At 34.6% G+C, this 16,289-nt stretch overlaps 1 protein-coding gene across 1 annotated transcript; it reads right to left on the reverse strand.

Moving 5' to 3' along the window:
* Window positions 1–1,248: 1,248 nt before the first annotated feature.
* LOC138329206 (proline-rich transmembrane protein 1-like) lies at window positions 1,249–13,973 on the reverse strand. The gene is made up of 4 exons (XM_069276027.1): window positions 13,815–13,973; window positions 5,941–6,137; window positions 5,465–5,593; window positions 1,249–4,052 (listed from the first exon to the last, which is right to left on the reverse strand). Exons 1-4 carry the CDS (start codon window positions 13,831–13,833, stop codon window positions 3,882–3,884), a joined length of 516 nt encoding a protein of 171 aa, XP_069132128.1. The 5' UTR covers window positions 13,834–13,973; the 3' UTR covers window positions 1,249–3,881.
* Between the last annotated feature and the right edge of the window lie 2,316 nt (window positions 13,974–16,289).

The raw sequence follows: 16,289 nt of genomic DNA on the forward strand, positions 1-16,289 counted from the left end.
TAAGCTTCGACAGCCATATATCAGAGAAAGTAAAAAAAGCCAATTCCATGTTTGGACTTTTGAGAAGAACTTTTCAGTTTTTAGACATCAAATCATTTATTCCGCTATATAAATGCTTAGTTCGGTCTCATTTGGACTATGCTTGCCCTGTATGGGCGCCTTACCTACAGAAGCATATAGAAATGATAGAAAGTGTCCAAAGAAGAGCGACAAAATGTCTACCAGGAATGTCACATCTAGCATACAGTCAAAGGCTGGAGAAACTGAAATTACCAACGTTGGCATATAGAAGAATACGAGGAGACATGATAGAACTCTTCAAAATTTTAGATGGAATATATGACTCCGAATGTTGTAACATTTTATCTTTATGGAAAGATGCAACGGACCGCGAAAGCAGCAGGGGGCATAGGAGGAAGCTATTCCATACAAGATCTAACTATGAGATTAGGAGAAACTTTTTTTCACTAAGAGCTACTAAGATATGGAACGATCTACCAGAGAATGTAGTGATGGCGCCAAATATAAACTCCTTCAAAAATGCGTTAGACAAACATTGGAAAGAACAAGAACTCTTATACAACTACAAAGCCTTTATACATCATTAATTTATTATTATTACCGGATAAATGTATTAACTGTAAACTCTATATTTTGTCTGAGTCTGGTATGTTTGTATTCGTTCTGTATTTTGGAAAGGGTGGCAATATAAGTTGCATAAAACTTGTACCCAATCCTTTTGTATATATTTGCAATAAAATATGTAAAATCGAATCGAAATAGAGGACTTTACATATAAGTCCTGAACCAGAAATAAACTTATCTTATCTTATCTTATACAATCGTTCATATCACTTTTTTAACCAATTTCCTTTCAAAGTAATATCTGTATGCACACTAGTATCTGCTACTTCTGTGGTCGGTTTTTCCTGGGTTATTTTTGTCCTGTTGTGTCTTACTTTTTTTTTCACGTGTAGTGTCATTTCAGAGTGTCCTATGTATTTCTAGCTGTACAGAAACCAAACAAGCTCTTACTATCACATGTTTTATTATAATATACACCAAAATCCATCTATCTGTGAAATGTACAACAATCTTATATAACAATAACATCCACGGGATAAAAAAGCTCTTTTATACAATAATCCCTTTTCTGATTCCAAATATCAAGATGTTTTATAACATGATAAAGATCAACAAACATACATGTACTTTGATAGCAAGAGAGTCACAATACCTTGCCCTGTCTTTTCTTAAATTAGAAAGCTTAAAGATGCTCCAAGACAAATGGTATTTTTTCACTATCAAAAACAGTAACAGACAATTTTGTATTTTTCTTCAGTTAAAAAAGTTACTTACTTTACACCATTACCACTATTGAAAAGTTTGAGCTTCTTATTTTACTTCAAGTTAAAAATATGAAAAATAATTAAATGCATCCTGAAAAAATTCCGTGGCACTATATCTTATATAGAATGAAGTAATGACTGCGCATGCACCAAAGGCAAAATAAATTATTTTATGTTATTTTTTGTGTTTATTAGGCATATATATACATGATTAAACACCAATGAGTGTTCAAATGATGAATATCATTTATGCTCTGTCGGCGGTGGAGCATCTTTAAAAATAAACCATAGCAACCAGATTGACCAGAGTGACTTGCCTTCATTTCACTATACATAGTCCTGATGGAGTAAGTCAAAGGGAAGTAACTGATAGAATGATTCATAAAACAAGCCGAGTTCCCTCTGTCAGAATTTCAATATCCCTTAAGACAAATGATTAAAAGGCAAAATTTGTGGTGGACGGAGGATTCAATAAAATAAATGTATCTTTTGAATTCTAAAATGTTTATAGAATGTAATTTATATATTACATGTCATTAATTCTAGTTTATTTAAGCCACTTTGAAAATGTTGATTAGATGAGAAAGTAAGGTTGACTTTTGCAAGTTATAAAGTTCTTCAAGTTAATAAAAAGAAAGGCATATATAATACTAATGCTGTAAAATAAAACCTTTACACATCGTGACTATTGACAAAGAGAGTGAAATCAATAAAATATATTTCCATGTATGAATATCAATGCTGTAATAAATGACATTAACATGTATACATAATTTTATCTTTGTTATATATATGATATAAAGGACAACACACAAATATATCTGATGTAAAGTTAAAATATAATGCCAGGTAATTGTAGAAATTTCAACAAATAATCAATAATGATGGCCATTGACAAACCATTCTGAGTGGTAGGTAGCCATTTATAAATAAACTTGTTGAGATTCAAATCATACAATTTCAGAGGTACAAAACATTTTAGCATTTTCTTAAAGAATCAACTAATTCACAGTATTTTAGAAATGTTTTATGATTTCTTTTAATTCCATATTCAAAGCTTTAAAACATTGCAAAAATCAACTAATTGGCTGAAAAATAGAGATAAAAGATGTTAAAATCAGAGAAGTTGAGCACAACTCTTAAAACTTTTTTTTTGCATCTTTCCAGAAATTTAAATTACACTATATTATTTATTTATGTATGTTATTATATTTCAATAGGAAAAACTCATTATTGTGAAAATGACTCCAGCTTATTTACAACAGAATCGTGTAACTATAAATCAACATGAACAAATTTGCATAAATAAAAGTTGGCCTAATTTCACTTTAACAATTAAAACTTTCCATAAAATCTCACAACAGCAGTGTCTAAAAATAAATGACAAAGTCAAAAAGAAAAATATATAACAGAAGTAAAATAATATTCGATAAATCAGCTTCAATTCAAATTTGAAATAAATGTACTCATTTATGAGAATATTCAACTCTTTAAGCCCTGAAATTTTATAATGAACTGTTCCAGTCTGAAAACTGGAAGAATTCAACTGTATCATAAAGGGTGAATGGGTTGTACTTTGTCTGTTAGAGTCAGATACACAAGACCACATAAAACATAGTGTGCTGTAAGCATCTACACCTAGATATTGTGCCAAAATAAATACATCTACAGCGTAGTCTGTGAATATGGTTGTCTAGCTACTGAACTCTTTAGACAATAATTTTATAGCTAAACGCAGGCTTTAGATTCTTTAGGTATACTGACACCTAAACAATTGTATATGTGTGTAATACATAGGTATCTCTATACCTAGCAATAGGATCAAAAGCCTGAGTTTAAAGCATGACTTGTTATAATGATTACCAATGTATAAATAGTGCACCTGACCCAATACCGTTAGTGCAAATTGCGTGGAAGCTACTGCTACACTCTGATCATATTTCAAATACTGAAAGCAGTTATGTCTGAAAACAGATTTTTTAAACAACACATAATTCTATTTTCAAACTTCTGACTACATATTTTAATTCAAAAGCATTGCAAATTTATGAGTAATAAAATCTCCATTTTGCTATACAGATTTACTTTTGTCAGATATATAAAAGTCCTTTTCTCAAAATCAAGAGGACTAATACAGCCAAAGGAGGGGAGATAACTCTGTATAACATAAAATGAAAACAACAATCTCATATTCTGGTATCTAGTAATCTGTACTCTCTTGATAATCCAACTGTTGCACTTACTGAAGTGTGACCTTTTAAAATACATTCACTTTAAAAAGTAACATTTATTACTGCAAGATATCCATATTATAAAAGAACCTATTGCTTATAAAACTATTCTCTATCTAAAAGCATGTAAAACAGAGGTGCTGTGTTTTCTGGTCCTTATCAACAACAAGTCATCATGTCTATAGGGATCATCACGTGATCTCGGTAAACTCAAAATTTACTTCTTATTTTTACTTTACCAATTGTGTGTGATGATGAAAAACTTAAACTTTTAACTGGAGTCATGATTGCGGAGTTGATCCTAGTAGCTCCTCATATTGGTCATGATCAGACCAACATATACTCCGACAATGATCATGGATACGACAATACTGGCAACACCAGCGAAAATGGCAATGTTGGAAAGTTGTCGGGCAGAATTGGCACTTGATCTTGCACCTTCAAAGTCACCACGATGATAGGCATTTTTGGCCTAAAATGAAAAATTTGAAAAATCAATATTAAGTGAACAAAAGGCCCTTAGGGTCTGTATCGCTATTCTGGATATTAATGTTGCAGGTGTGTCAGAGTCATGATTTTCTGTATATTCTGTTATTTTAATACATGGGTCAAAATTTTAAAGGTTTTAAACTTTTGTGATGTGGTTTTCATGGTATATATGATTCAATCATTTCTCAGTATTTTGTGGATCAACTTTTCACACCAAAAAATATTATTCATGTGAAAATGGCCAGCTATACAGAATTCAAAATCTGATAGCCTTTCTCCAATGATATTCCTAACTTCCTGCTCACTAAAATTCATTTCCACTATTGGGCCGCGACCTTCAGCCAAGGGTGGTCAGAGTCATCAACTATACAACATCTGCTCTCATTTCCCTTCTGACGTTTATAACTAATGGTAATTGAAAGGAATTCCCTCTAATTCCTCTATTGAGCACCTCCACTCAATCCAAGGTTAAGGGCTTATGGACAGACAGACATTATATGAAGGTGCAAAATTTTGGTGTTTGAGGGATCCAGGGGTCTCGCCCGGGAAAAATTATTATTATTTAGAATGGCTGAGATGAGTTTTACAATGTGTTTTGATGATTTTAAAGTATTCTTAATATGGTTATTTTTCAATTTAAAGTTACCTGCATTGAGAAATGATAATTGTGAATGTTGTCATATCACTATACAAACCCTGCTTGATCTGAACATACCGGCTTTACACCATCGGCACATTGTTGTGTAACTCAAATAATAATATACTAAAATTTAATTGTCTCGCTAAGGCATATAAACAAATTAATCTTTTAAGAGACATTTTTTGATATAGTAGAATAACTTGATGGACATTTTCAGTCTAGTTCATGTGTATTGAAGTTTTATTATTAAAGGCGCATTTGCATGAGGATCCTTTCTTCTTTCAAAATATGCCTTTTTAGAAGATTTCAGTTGGCGAAAATGGGGGGGGGGGGGGGACAAAAAGACATAAAACACTAGCTTCCTTGGCAAGAAACACCCACTTTGACCCAAAATATTCTTATCATTATATATTGTAAATGTTAGTCAAACTGTGATCCATCATGATAAACGAAGATTGATTAATCAATTTCCAGGTAGAAACAACTAGACATTTACTAAATTGATTAATCAAAACAACACTAACATACACTATTTATGAATTTGATTTAAGAAGGTGAACTGTACGTATACATCTTTTGCTCTTTCTTCTGGACATGTATTGATATCATTTATACAAGGAACAGTCCTTCAGAAGTTCAAAAGAACAGGTCACTTTATGGTATTTAATTCTAACAAGTAACCTCTGCCTGTCTTGGTTTGAAAGGCAATTAACAACAACAAGTATTAAGGTACAAAAAAAGCTATCATTACTTACTTCATTTGCTTTCATAATGGCAAAAATCCCGACTGGCCAAAAGCAGCAGATCGTAGTAAAGATGGCCCTGTTCATGTAGTCTGGTGGAGGGGGTTCTGAGAACGTCTGGGGTGGGGGTACCACATGGATCTGTATACAACAAATATTACACATGACATGTGATGATTAATACATAGAGCACATAATTAACCATTAACTGTGTTATTATGTTGTATTAGCAGTGTACATCTGACAAGACTTTTATACAGTAAAACATGTAAATCATTTTAGTAACAAAAAAGCTTGACAGCTGGCATCCTCGGTACTCCAGGCTAGTGATTTTATATAAAACAAAACCTTTTAATGCTATACTTATAATTATTTATTTAAGACGCTTTCATATCATGTATCATGATAAATTTAACCAGAGATATACTTGAAAGAGCTCTTTGTACAATATGTTGGTAATCTACAACACTATGATTTTCTTATAGTACCTGGGTTTGCCCAGCACCCATCTGTGGTTGGAAATGTGGATGTTCGCCTGGGTACATTGGTGCTGGTGGTGGGGCACCATACGACTGATTTACCGAATCATACCCTGGTGGTGCCATTGGTGGAGGCTGTCCATACTGGCCAGGTGGTGGTGGAGGCTGTCCATACTGGCCCTGGGGCGTGTAGCTTGGTGGTCCACCTAAAAAGTTAAATCAATTACAAATACTTAACCTTATTAAGGGTTTGTGCTGGATGCCCCCAAAATGGGGTCCTTTCCAGAGAATATGGTGTCCCTTGTATAATTTGAGGAATACAGCAAAAATGTGAGGTCCTTTTCATTTTCTATGCTTAACAAGGCTATGGGGACAGGGTAAGTGCACTGTTATTAAAAGGTCACTGGACTTACCATAATATACAGACCATTACACTTTTATCACTTTTTAATTGTTGAGTCAGTCAGACTGTTTGTTTCTTTAATTCTTGATTGAACAAAAACATTTGTTGAATGGATGGTGATTTTATTGGGTCTGTACTCATTGTGGAAGTTTCGATATTTTTGTATGTTGACCATGGCCATGGTGAAGTATGAGTGTATATATGAGCGAGTGATATTATAGAATGTTAAATACTTTAATTACCTGTGAATGCTTATTGTTATGTAATGAATTGTCGTGTATGTGCACGTGGCTACCGGAAGGGCCACATATCTATATATATTCTACTTTCACTTTCAATTCTATCCTTTGTTTCTATTGGTTGTTTCTAAACTATCCTTTCATTGGCCCGGTAAACTATAAAAGAGCGTGTCTCCTTCTATTTCAGCAGTCTGTAGAAGCTTTCCTGCCTGAGCAGACTCACTCTTCTCTCTCTCTCTCCTTTGTTGTCGCTATAGTGTAGAGTGTGTGTTTGTTGTCGGGAGTAGCTATGTATTAGCTGACCTGTGAGTGGTGTATTGTGCACGTGCAATGTTGTAGTTTGCCATACGCTGTATGAGCGGGGCTTTGTGTCATGTATATATATTATGCGTCTTTCTACATGTTTGTATATAATAAATATCATTCGAATGTATTTCTGTTGTTCGTTGTAATTGCTTCACGGAACCCCAAATAGAACCTGGGTAGACGAGGTCACTCCTCCTACAAATGGTGCTGTGATACGAGTTTTATATGTTGAATGTTTGTGTTTGTCAGTTGCAGTTTTGTGTCTTGGGCTTATCTTTCTGTATTTATAATCTAATATATTTTGGATATTTTCTCAAAATGACTTCTGATAGAGAACCACGGACGTTGGGTAAAACCTTTATTGGTGATATACTCACGAGTGATAAACAGTTAGACAGACATTTAGATACTATTTCTGTCGTAGAGACTACAGAACGTATGTCAGCTTGTAATGGTGTAGGACGAGGTAGACATTTGTTTAACTTTCCAATTTCGTCCACTGTCGGAAGTAAAGGTCAAAGGTCATACGAGATCCCGATTAAGCGTAGTGTTAGCGATGTCAATAGTGATCACGTGTTTTCAGCTGTTGTTTCTTCCGAGCAGACTCTAACAGTAAAAAAGCCGCTAAATTCAAAACCGGAAGTTTCAAGTTTTGTCCAGGCTATTTCTAACGACTCTATCAGAACCGTAGTAAAAGGTGAATCAGGGTCAGATTTAGCTTCTTTAATATTAGGAGAGTGTCAGAAGTTAAACAGGAAATTGAACTCTATGAATAGAAATCATAAGGCTAGGAATATTAAAAGACTTTCTCAACGACAGTGTTTTATATGTGGTGAGTTTGGTCATGTGTCTTATGAGTGTTCATTTAAACCGGGAGCTAAAACTTTGTAAAAATAGTCAGAGACATTATATCAAGTGTTGTCAGGGTTTGAATTTAGTTCCTTTTTATAGAGTGAAAGGTCGTTTGTTTGCTGGTCATGGTGTTTATGGGTTGGTTGCTAGTTTTTTTAGTGGACTCAGGATTGTCTGTTCCGTTAGTTGACTTATGCAGTCAATTTTATATATGGAGAGAGAAGGTATATGCCTGAGTTAAAAGAACTGGTGAGTTAAGCTAACAACAGCATCTGGTAGTAAGTTAGTGGTGTTTGACAAAGCAGATTTCTTTTTAAAGTTTGGTGACCGTAGTTTCGTGTGTGTGAAACTATTGTGGTGATACTTCAGGGGCTCAAACTCGGTACCTTGTGTATCAATTTTCTCTAATGGCGTGAGAGAAATAAAGTTTGGTGATTTAGTGAAGAGTCTGAAGTTTGGTGACCACAGGGTATTACTTTATATGGAACCTGCTAGTTAATGTGCTCAAGTAGAGTTTAGGGTACTGTTTCTATACCGGAAACTGATTCAGTGTTACTACCCAGATTATTGTTGATAAGGGATGTTGTTAGAGATGGTGTTACAAACGGGTGATCAGTTAAAATATGTACACATAAGGCAATCTAAGCGAAGGAAATAGAAACTGTTTTTTTATTAAATGTTTCCAGGACATTGTGCTTTTATTTAAACTATTTTGGGTTATTAGTTATTATTAAGTGATGTATGCAAACCATTTTATGTAAAGGGATAACATGTATTTTGTTGCAGATGTCAGGTTACTATGTCGAAGTTGAAAGTAATTATAATCCTCAAATAGAAGGCGTAAATACGAAAGCAGCCTGACTTATCTGATATGAGACTGGTGCAGAAAAAGTGATATTTTGAGCACACAAATACATTGTCAATGTGATAGTGTATGTCTTTGTCGTGTGTTGTCCCTTATCTATGTATTGTGATATTTCAGGTTTTACTTTACAGCTTTCATGAAATTGGAGTGTTTCAACCTTATGTAAAGAAGGAGAAGAGGATATAATGTAATCATTATACATGTATATATAGTTTTAGAACGAAGGAAGCTTTATTGCTGTCGTTAATGCATGTTCTGTCGTGAAGGCTAGAGCATGAATATGGGAAATGTTGTGATTATAAATGTTTTTGTTATTTTCTTTGAAGCTCCATTGCTTGTGTAATTTTTGGATGAAGATTTTTTTTATTCATTTGAATTATGTTAAGAACCAAGATTTCTGTTTTGAATTGAAAGGTGTGTATATGTATTATGAATTATTCCTCGTTGTAGATATTGAATAATTTGTTGTAAGAAAAATACTAATCAAAATTATGATTTTTCTTAAAAAGAAAGGGAAGCGTGTGGAAGTTTCGATATTTTTGTATGTTGACCATGGCCATGGTGAAGTATGAGTGTATATATGAGCGAGTGATATTATAGAATGTTAAATACTTTAATTACCTGTGAATGCTTATTTTATGTAACGAATTGTCGTGTATGTGCACGTGGCTACCGGAAGGGGCCACATATCTATATATATTCTACTTTCACTTTCAATTCTATCCTTTGTTTCTATTGGTTGTTTCTAAACTATCCTTTCATTGGCCCGGTAAACTATAAAAGAGCGTGTCTCCTTCTATTTCAGCAGTCTGTAGAAGCTTTCCTGCCTGAGCAGACTCACTCTTCTCTCTCTCTCTCTGTTGTTGTCGCTATATGTGTAGAGTGTGTGTGTTTGTTGTCGGGAGTAGCTATGTATTAGCTGACCTGTGAGTGGTGTAGTGTGCATGTGCAATGTTGTAGTTTGCCATACGCTGTATGAGCGGTGCTTTGTGTCATGTATATATATTATGCGTCTTTCTACATGTTTGTATATAATAAATTACATTCGAATGTATTTCTGTTGTTCGTTGTAATTGCTTCACGGAACCCCAAATAGAACCTGGGTAGACGAGGTCACTCCTCCTACAAATGGTGCTGTGATACGAGTTTTATATGTTGAATATTTGTGTTTGTCAGTTGCAGTTTTGTGTCTTGGGCTTATCTTTCTGTATTTATAATCTAATATATTTTGGATATTTTCTCAGTATTCTCAGTATGACTTCTGATAGAGAACGACGGACGTTGGGTAAAACCTTTATTGGTGATATACTCACGAGTGATAAACAGTTAGACAGACATTTAGATACTATTTCTGTCGAAGAAACTACAGAACTGTGTCAGCTTGTAATGGTGTAGGACGAGGTAGACATTTGTTTAACTTTCCAATTTCGTCCACTGTCGGAAGTAAAGGTCAAAGGTCATACGAGATCCCGATTAAGCGTAGTGTTAGCGATGTCAATAGCGATCACGTGTTTTCAGCTGTTGTTTCTTCCGAGCGTGAGGTTTTATATCAAGCTATTGTCAAACCTTCAGTGGCCAATAGTATTCCTGTTTCCTGTACTAGTGGCCTTAGTTCTCAGTATTGTGGAATAGAAAATACAGATGTTTTACGGGTAGGAGAGGAACAGAATTTTGATTATCAATGCGGTGTGCCACATTGTTCAACACAGTCACTATCTGTCAGTACTACAGGGTTTACACCCATGTATTCGACTTCTATGGGAATGTCTAGTATGAATGTTACAAAGTCAGTGTCAACAATATCATCATGCTGTAGTAGTTTGTCCAGTTCTGTGATTAGGCCTCAATCTAGTAAAGGTCTCAGTGCTGTAATAAAGGAAGAAAAGGATCCTCAAAATTTCGACGGAACGACTGAATTTCAGGATTTCTTGGTACATTTTGAGCATACATCTAATTGGAATAAGTGGACAGATTTAGAGAAAGCCCAACAATTAATTATGTGTTTACGGGGATCAGCACAACAGCTTTTATCAGAGTTAAAACCCTTAGAAATGACTTGTTTTGAAACAATAAAAGTGAAATTAACGAATAGATTTGATCCACCAGGAAGAGAAGTTGTATATAAGAGAGATTTCAGAAATCGTCACAGGGAGGAAGACGAGAGTTTGGTTGCCTATGGAGAAGCTTTAAGATCAGCTGCCCGTAAGGCCTACCCAAACAAACCTGTGGACGTTCTAGGAGGTGATATGGTTGATAGATTTATAGATGGTTTAAACAGTTACGAACTTGGTAGGCACGTACAGTTTTGTCATGCTAAAACGTTAAGAGGAGGTGGTTACTGCTGCTTTGGAATTCGAATCTTTTAGTTCGAGACGTATAGGGCAGACTCTAACAGTAAAAAAGCCGCTAAATTCAAAACCGGAAGTTTCAAGTTTTGTCCAGGCTATTTCTAACGACTCTATCAGAACCGTAGTAAAAGGTGAATCAGGGTCAGATTTAGCTTCTTTAATATTAGGAGAGTGTCAGAAGTTAAACAGGAAATTGAACTCTATGAATAGAAATCATAAGGCTAGGAATATTAAAAGACTTTCTCAACGACAGTGTTTTATATGTGGTGAGTTTGGTCATGTGTCTTATGAGTGTTCATTTAAACCGGGAGCTAAAACTTTGTAAAAATAGTCAGAGACATTATATCAAGTGTTGTCAGGATTTGAATTTAGTTCCTCTTTATAGAGTGAAAGGTCGTTTGTTTGCTGGTCATGGTGTTTATGGGTTGGTTGCTAGTTTTTTTAGTGGACTCAGGATTGTCTGTTCCGTTAGTTGACTTATGCAGTCAATTTTATATATGGAGAGAAGGTATATGCCTGAGTTAAAAGAACTGGTGAGTTAAGCTAACAACAGCATCTGGTAGTAAGTTAGTGGTGTTTGACAAAGCAGATTTCTTTTTAAAGTTTGGTGACCGTAGTTTCGTGTGTGAAACTATTGTGGTGATACTTCAGGGGCTCAAACTTGGTACCTTGTGTATCGATTTTCTCTAATGGCGTGAGAGAAATAAAGTTTGGTGATTTAGAGAAGAGTCTGAAGTTTGGTGACCACAGGGTATTACTTTATATGGAACCTGCTAGTTAATGTGCTCAAGTAGAGTTTAGGGTACTGTTTCTATACCGGAAACTGATTCAGAGTGTTACTACCCAGATTATTGTTGATAAGGGATGTTGTTAGAGATGGTGTAACAAACGGGTGATCAGTTAAAATATGTACACATAAGGCAATCTAAGCGAAGGAAATAGAAACTGTTTTTTTATTAAATGTTTCCAGGACATTGTGCTTTTATTTAAACTATTTTGGGTTATTAGTTATTATTAAGTGATGTATGCAAACCATTTTATGTAAAGGGATAACATGTATTTTGTTGCAGATGTCAGGTTACTATGTCGAAGTTGAAAGTAATTATAATCCTCAAATAGAAGGCGTAAATACGAAAGCAGCCTGACTTATCTGATATTAGACTGGTGCAGAAAAAGTGATATTTTGAGTACACAAACACATTGTCAATGTGATAGTGTATGTCTTTGTCGTGTGTTGTCCCTTATCTATGTATTGTGATATTTCAGGTTTTACTTTACAGCTTTCATGAAATTGGAGTGTTTCAACCTTATGTAAAGAAGGAGAAGAGGATATAATGTAATCATTATACATGTATATATAGTTTTAGAACGAAGGAAGCTTTATTGCTGTCGTTAATGCATGTTCTGTCGTGAAGGCTAGAGCATGAATATGGGAAATGTTGTGATTATAAATGTTTTTGTTATTTTCTTTGAAGCTCCATTGCTTGTGTAATTTTTGGATGAAGATTTTTTTATTCATTTGAATTATGTTAAGAACCAAGATTTCTGTTTTGAATTGAAAGGTGTGTATATGTATTATGAATTATTCCTCGTTGTAGATATTGAATAATTTGTTGTAAGAAAAATACTAATCAAAATTATGATTTTTCTTAAAAAGAAAAGGGAAGTGTGTGGAAGTTTCGATATTTTTGTATGTTGACCATGGCCATGGTGAAGTATGAGTGTATATATGAGCGAGTGATATTATAGAATGTTAAATACTTTAATTACCTGTGAATGCTTATTTTATGTAACGAATTGTCGTGTATGTGCACGTGGCTACCGGAAGGGCGACATATCTATATATATATTCTACTTTCACTTTCAATTCTATCCTTTGTTTCTATTGGTTGTTTCTAAACTATCCTTTCATTGGCCCGGGAAACTATAAAAGAGCGTGTCTCCTTCTATTTCGGCAGTCTGTATAAGCTTTCCTGCCTGAGCAGACTCACTCTTCTCTCTCTCTCTCTGTTGTTGTCGCTATATGTGTAGAGTGTCTGTGAGTGGTGTAGTGTGCACGTGCAATGTTGTAGTTTGCCATACACTGTATGAGCGGGGCTTTGTGTCATGTATATATATTATGTGTCTTTCTACATGTTTGTATATAATAAATAACATTCGAATGTATTTCTGTTGTTATTGCTTCACAGAACCCCAAATAGAACCTGGGTAGACGAGGTCACTCCTCCTACAATAGCGTGTACTTTTCCGACTAACAGATTTTTTACATGAATCCTCATAATTCAACTTTCGATATGAAAGAAAATTCGCCCATAATCCAATCATATCATATACCATAGTGACCAGTAAGGAATTGTCTTCAATATAAGCTAAAAATATCCAGATAGGATGATTTTTGTGGTTTTCAGATAGAGTATTATAAAAATAATTACTGTGAACCCAATATTAGACACTATTGGATTACCTTACGCTGTTACGATCATCGGAAGTACATAATGTACATCCTGTAATGTAAATGAAAAGTCAACCTTTATGTTCTGAGTATCGTAAGGTTAGTTTTTGAAGCAAACATTAAAACAACGTTAGACATGGAGAAATGTTTCAAAAGTGTGTCGTCGTAAAGTACTTGTCCTATACAAAAAGGCCTACATGAAAATTGTTGAAGTACTTAAACTGTTCATGACTCAATCTATTCCAACAATGTTAGAGGTGTAGCACGATGAGACACTTTTGATCAATACGTCGTGTCTAACGTCGGTATTGCCCATCAGAAGTTTCTCAATACCGACGTCTACAATAATATTATTGGATTAGTCTCAATCATGATCAGTGAACGCGTACTGTCGTTTATCACTGAATACATGTCTTACCTCCTTTTTCACTGCTCATGTTGACTCTACTTTGAATGGCTTACAAAACTCAAAGTGTCAGATCCAGATGACGTATAAATGCCTCGGGATAATGTACGTCTAAAGCTCCTCCTCTTCTAAGAAAATGTTTTGACGTAAAGTGCAGATCTTGGCGCCACCTATGTCGTTCTAGGAGGTGATATGGTTGATAGATTTATAGATGGTTTACAGTTACGAACTTGGTAGGCACGTACAGTTTTGTCATGCTAAAACGTTAAGAGGAGGTGGTTACTGCTGCTTTGGAATTCGAATCTTTTAGTTCGAGACGTATAGGGCAGACTCTAACAGTAAAAAAGCCGCTAAATTCAAAACCGGAAGTTTCAAGTTTTGTCCAGGCTATTTCTAATGACTCTATCAGAACCGTAGTAAAAGATGAATCAGGGTCAGATTTAGCTTCTTTAATATTAGGAGAGTGTCAGAAGTTAAACAGGAAATTGAACTCTATGAATAGAAATCATAAGGCTAGGAATATTAAAAGACTTTCTCAACGACAGTGTTTTATATGTGGTGAGTTTGGTCATGTGTCTTATGAGTGTTCATTTAAACCGGGAGCTAAAACTTTGTAAAAATAGTCAGAGACATTATATCAAGTGTTGTCAGGGTTTTAATTTAGTTAGTTCCTTTTTATAGAGTGAAAGGTCGTTTGTTTGCTGGTCATGGTGTTTATGGGTTGGTTGCTAGTTTTTTTAGTGGACTCAGGATTGTCTGTTCCGTTAGTTGACTTATGCAGTCAATTTTATATATGGAGAGAAGGTATATGCCTGAGTTAAAAGAACTGGTGAGTTAAGCTAACAACAGCATCTGGTAGTAAGTTAGTGGTGTTTGACAAAGCAGATTTCTTTTTAAAGTTTGGTGACCGTAGTTTCGTGTGTGAAACTATTGTGGTGATACTTCAGGGGCTCAAACTTGGTACCTTGTGTATCAATTTTCTCTAATGGCGTGAGAGAAATAAAGTTTGGTGATTTAGTGAAGAGTCTGAAGTTTGGTGACCACAGGGTATTACTTTATACGGAACCTGCTAGTTAATGCGCTCAAGTAGAGTTTAGGGTACTGTTTCTATACCGGAAACTGATTCAGAGTGTTACTACCCAGATTATTGTTGATAAGGGATGTTGTTAGAGATGGTGTAACAAACGGGTGATCAGTTAAAATATGTACACATAAGGCAATCTAAGCGAAGGAAATAGAAACTGTTTTTTTATTAAATGTTTCCAGGACATTGTGCTTTTATTTAAACTATTTTGGGTTATTAGTTATTATTAAGTGATGTATGCAAACCATTTTATGTAAAGGGATAACATGTATTTTGTTGCAGATGTCAGGTTACTATGTCGAAGTTGAAAGTAATTATAATCCTCAAATAGAAGGCGTAAATACGAAAGCAGCCTGACTTATCTGATATTAGACTGGTGCAGAAAAAGTGATATTTTGAGTACACAAAACACATTGTCAATGTGATAGTGTATGTCTTTGTCGTGTGTTGTCCCTTATCTATGTATTGTGATATTTCAGGTTTTACTTTACAGCTTTCATGAAATTGGAGTGTTTCAACCTTATGTAAAGAAGGAGAAGAGGATATAATGTAATCATTATACATGTATATATAGTTTTTAGAACGAAGGAAGCTTTATTGCTGTCGTTAATGCATGTTCTGTCGTGAAGGCTAGAGCATGAATATGGGAAATGTTGTGATTATAAATGTTTTTGTTATTTTCTTTGAAGCTCCATTGCTTGTGTAATTTTTGGATGAAGATTTTTTTATTCATTTGAATTATGTTAAGAACCAAGATTTCTGTTTTGAATTGAAAGGTGTGTATATGTATTATGAATTATTCCTCGTTGTAGATATTGAATAATTTGTTGTAAGAAAAATACTAATCAAAATTATGATTTTTCTTAAAAAGAAAAGGGAAGTGTGTGGAAGTTTCGATATTTTTGTATGTTGACCATGGCCATGGTGAAGTATGAGTGTATATATGAGCGAGTGATATTATAGAATGTTAAATACTTTAATTACCTGTGAATGCTTATTTTATGTAACGAATTGTCGTGTATGTGCACGTGGCTACCGGAAGGGCGACATATCTATATATATATTCTACTTTCACTTTCAATTCTATCCTTTGTTTCTATTGGTTGTTTCTAAACTATCCTTTCATTGGCCCGGGAAACTATAAAAGAGCGTGTCTCCTTCTATTTCGGCAGTCTGTATAAGCTTTCCTGCCTGAGCAGACTCACTCTTCTCTCTCTCTCTCTGTTGTTGTCGCTATATGTGTAGAGTGTCTGTGAGTGGTGTAGTGTGCACGTGCAATGTTGTAGTTTGCCATACACTGTATGAGCGGGGCTTTGTGTCATGTATATATATTATGTGTCTTTCTACATGTTTGTATATAATAAATAACATTCGAATGTATTTTCTGTTGTTATTGCTTCACA

Source organism: Argopecten irradians, chromosome 8 (assembly GCF_041381155.1).
Source record: "Argopecten irradians isolate NY chromosome 8, Ai_NY, whole genome shotgun sequence".
In the NCBI taxonomy this organism is placed as follows: domain Eukaryota; kingdom Metazoa; phylum Mollusca; class Bivalvia; order Pectinida; family Pectinidae; genus Argopecten; species Argopecten irradians.

Coding starts and splice junctions, on each gene's coding strand:
- LOC138329206 (XM_069276027.1), bottom strand. Junction 5,594..5,940: donor TGGGTGCTGGGCAAACCCAG/GTACTATAAGAA, acceptor TGTTGTATACAG/ATCCATGTGGTACCCCCACC. Junction 4,053..5,464: donor CCATTATGAAAGCAAATGAA/GTAAGTAATGAT, acceptor TTTTCATTTTAG/GCCAAAAATGCCTATCATCG.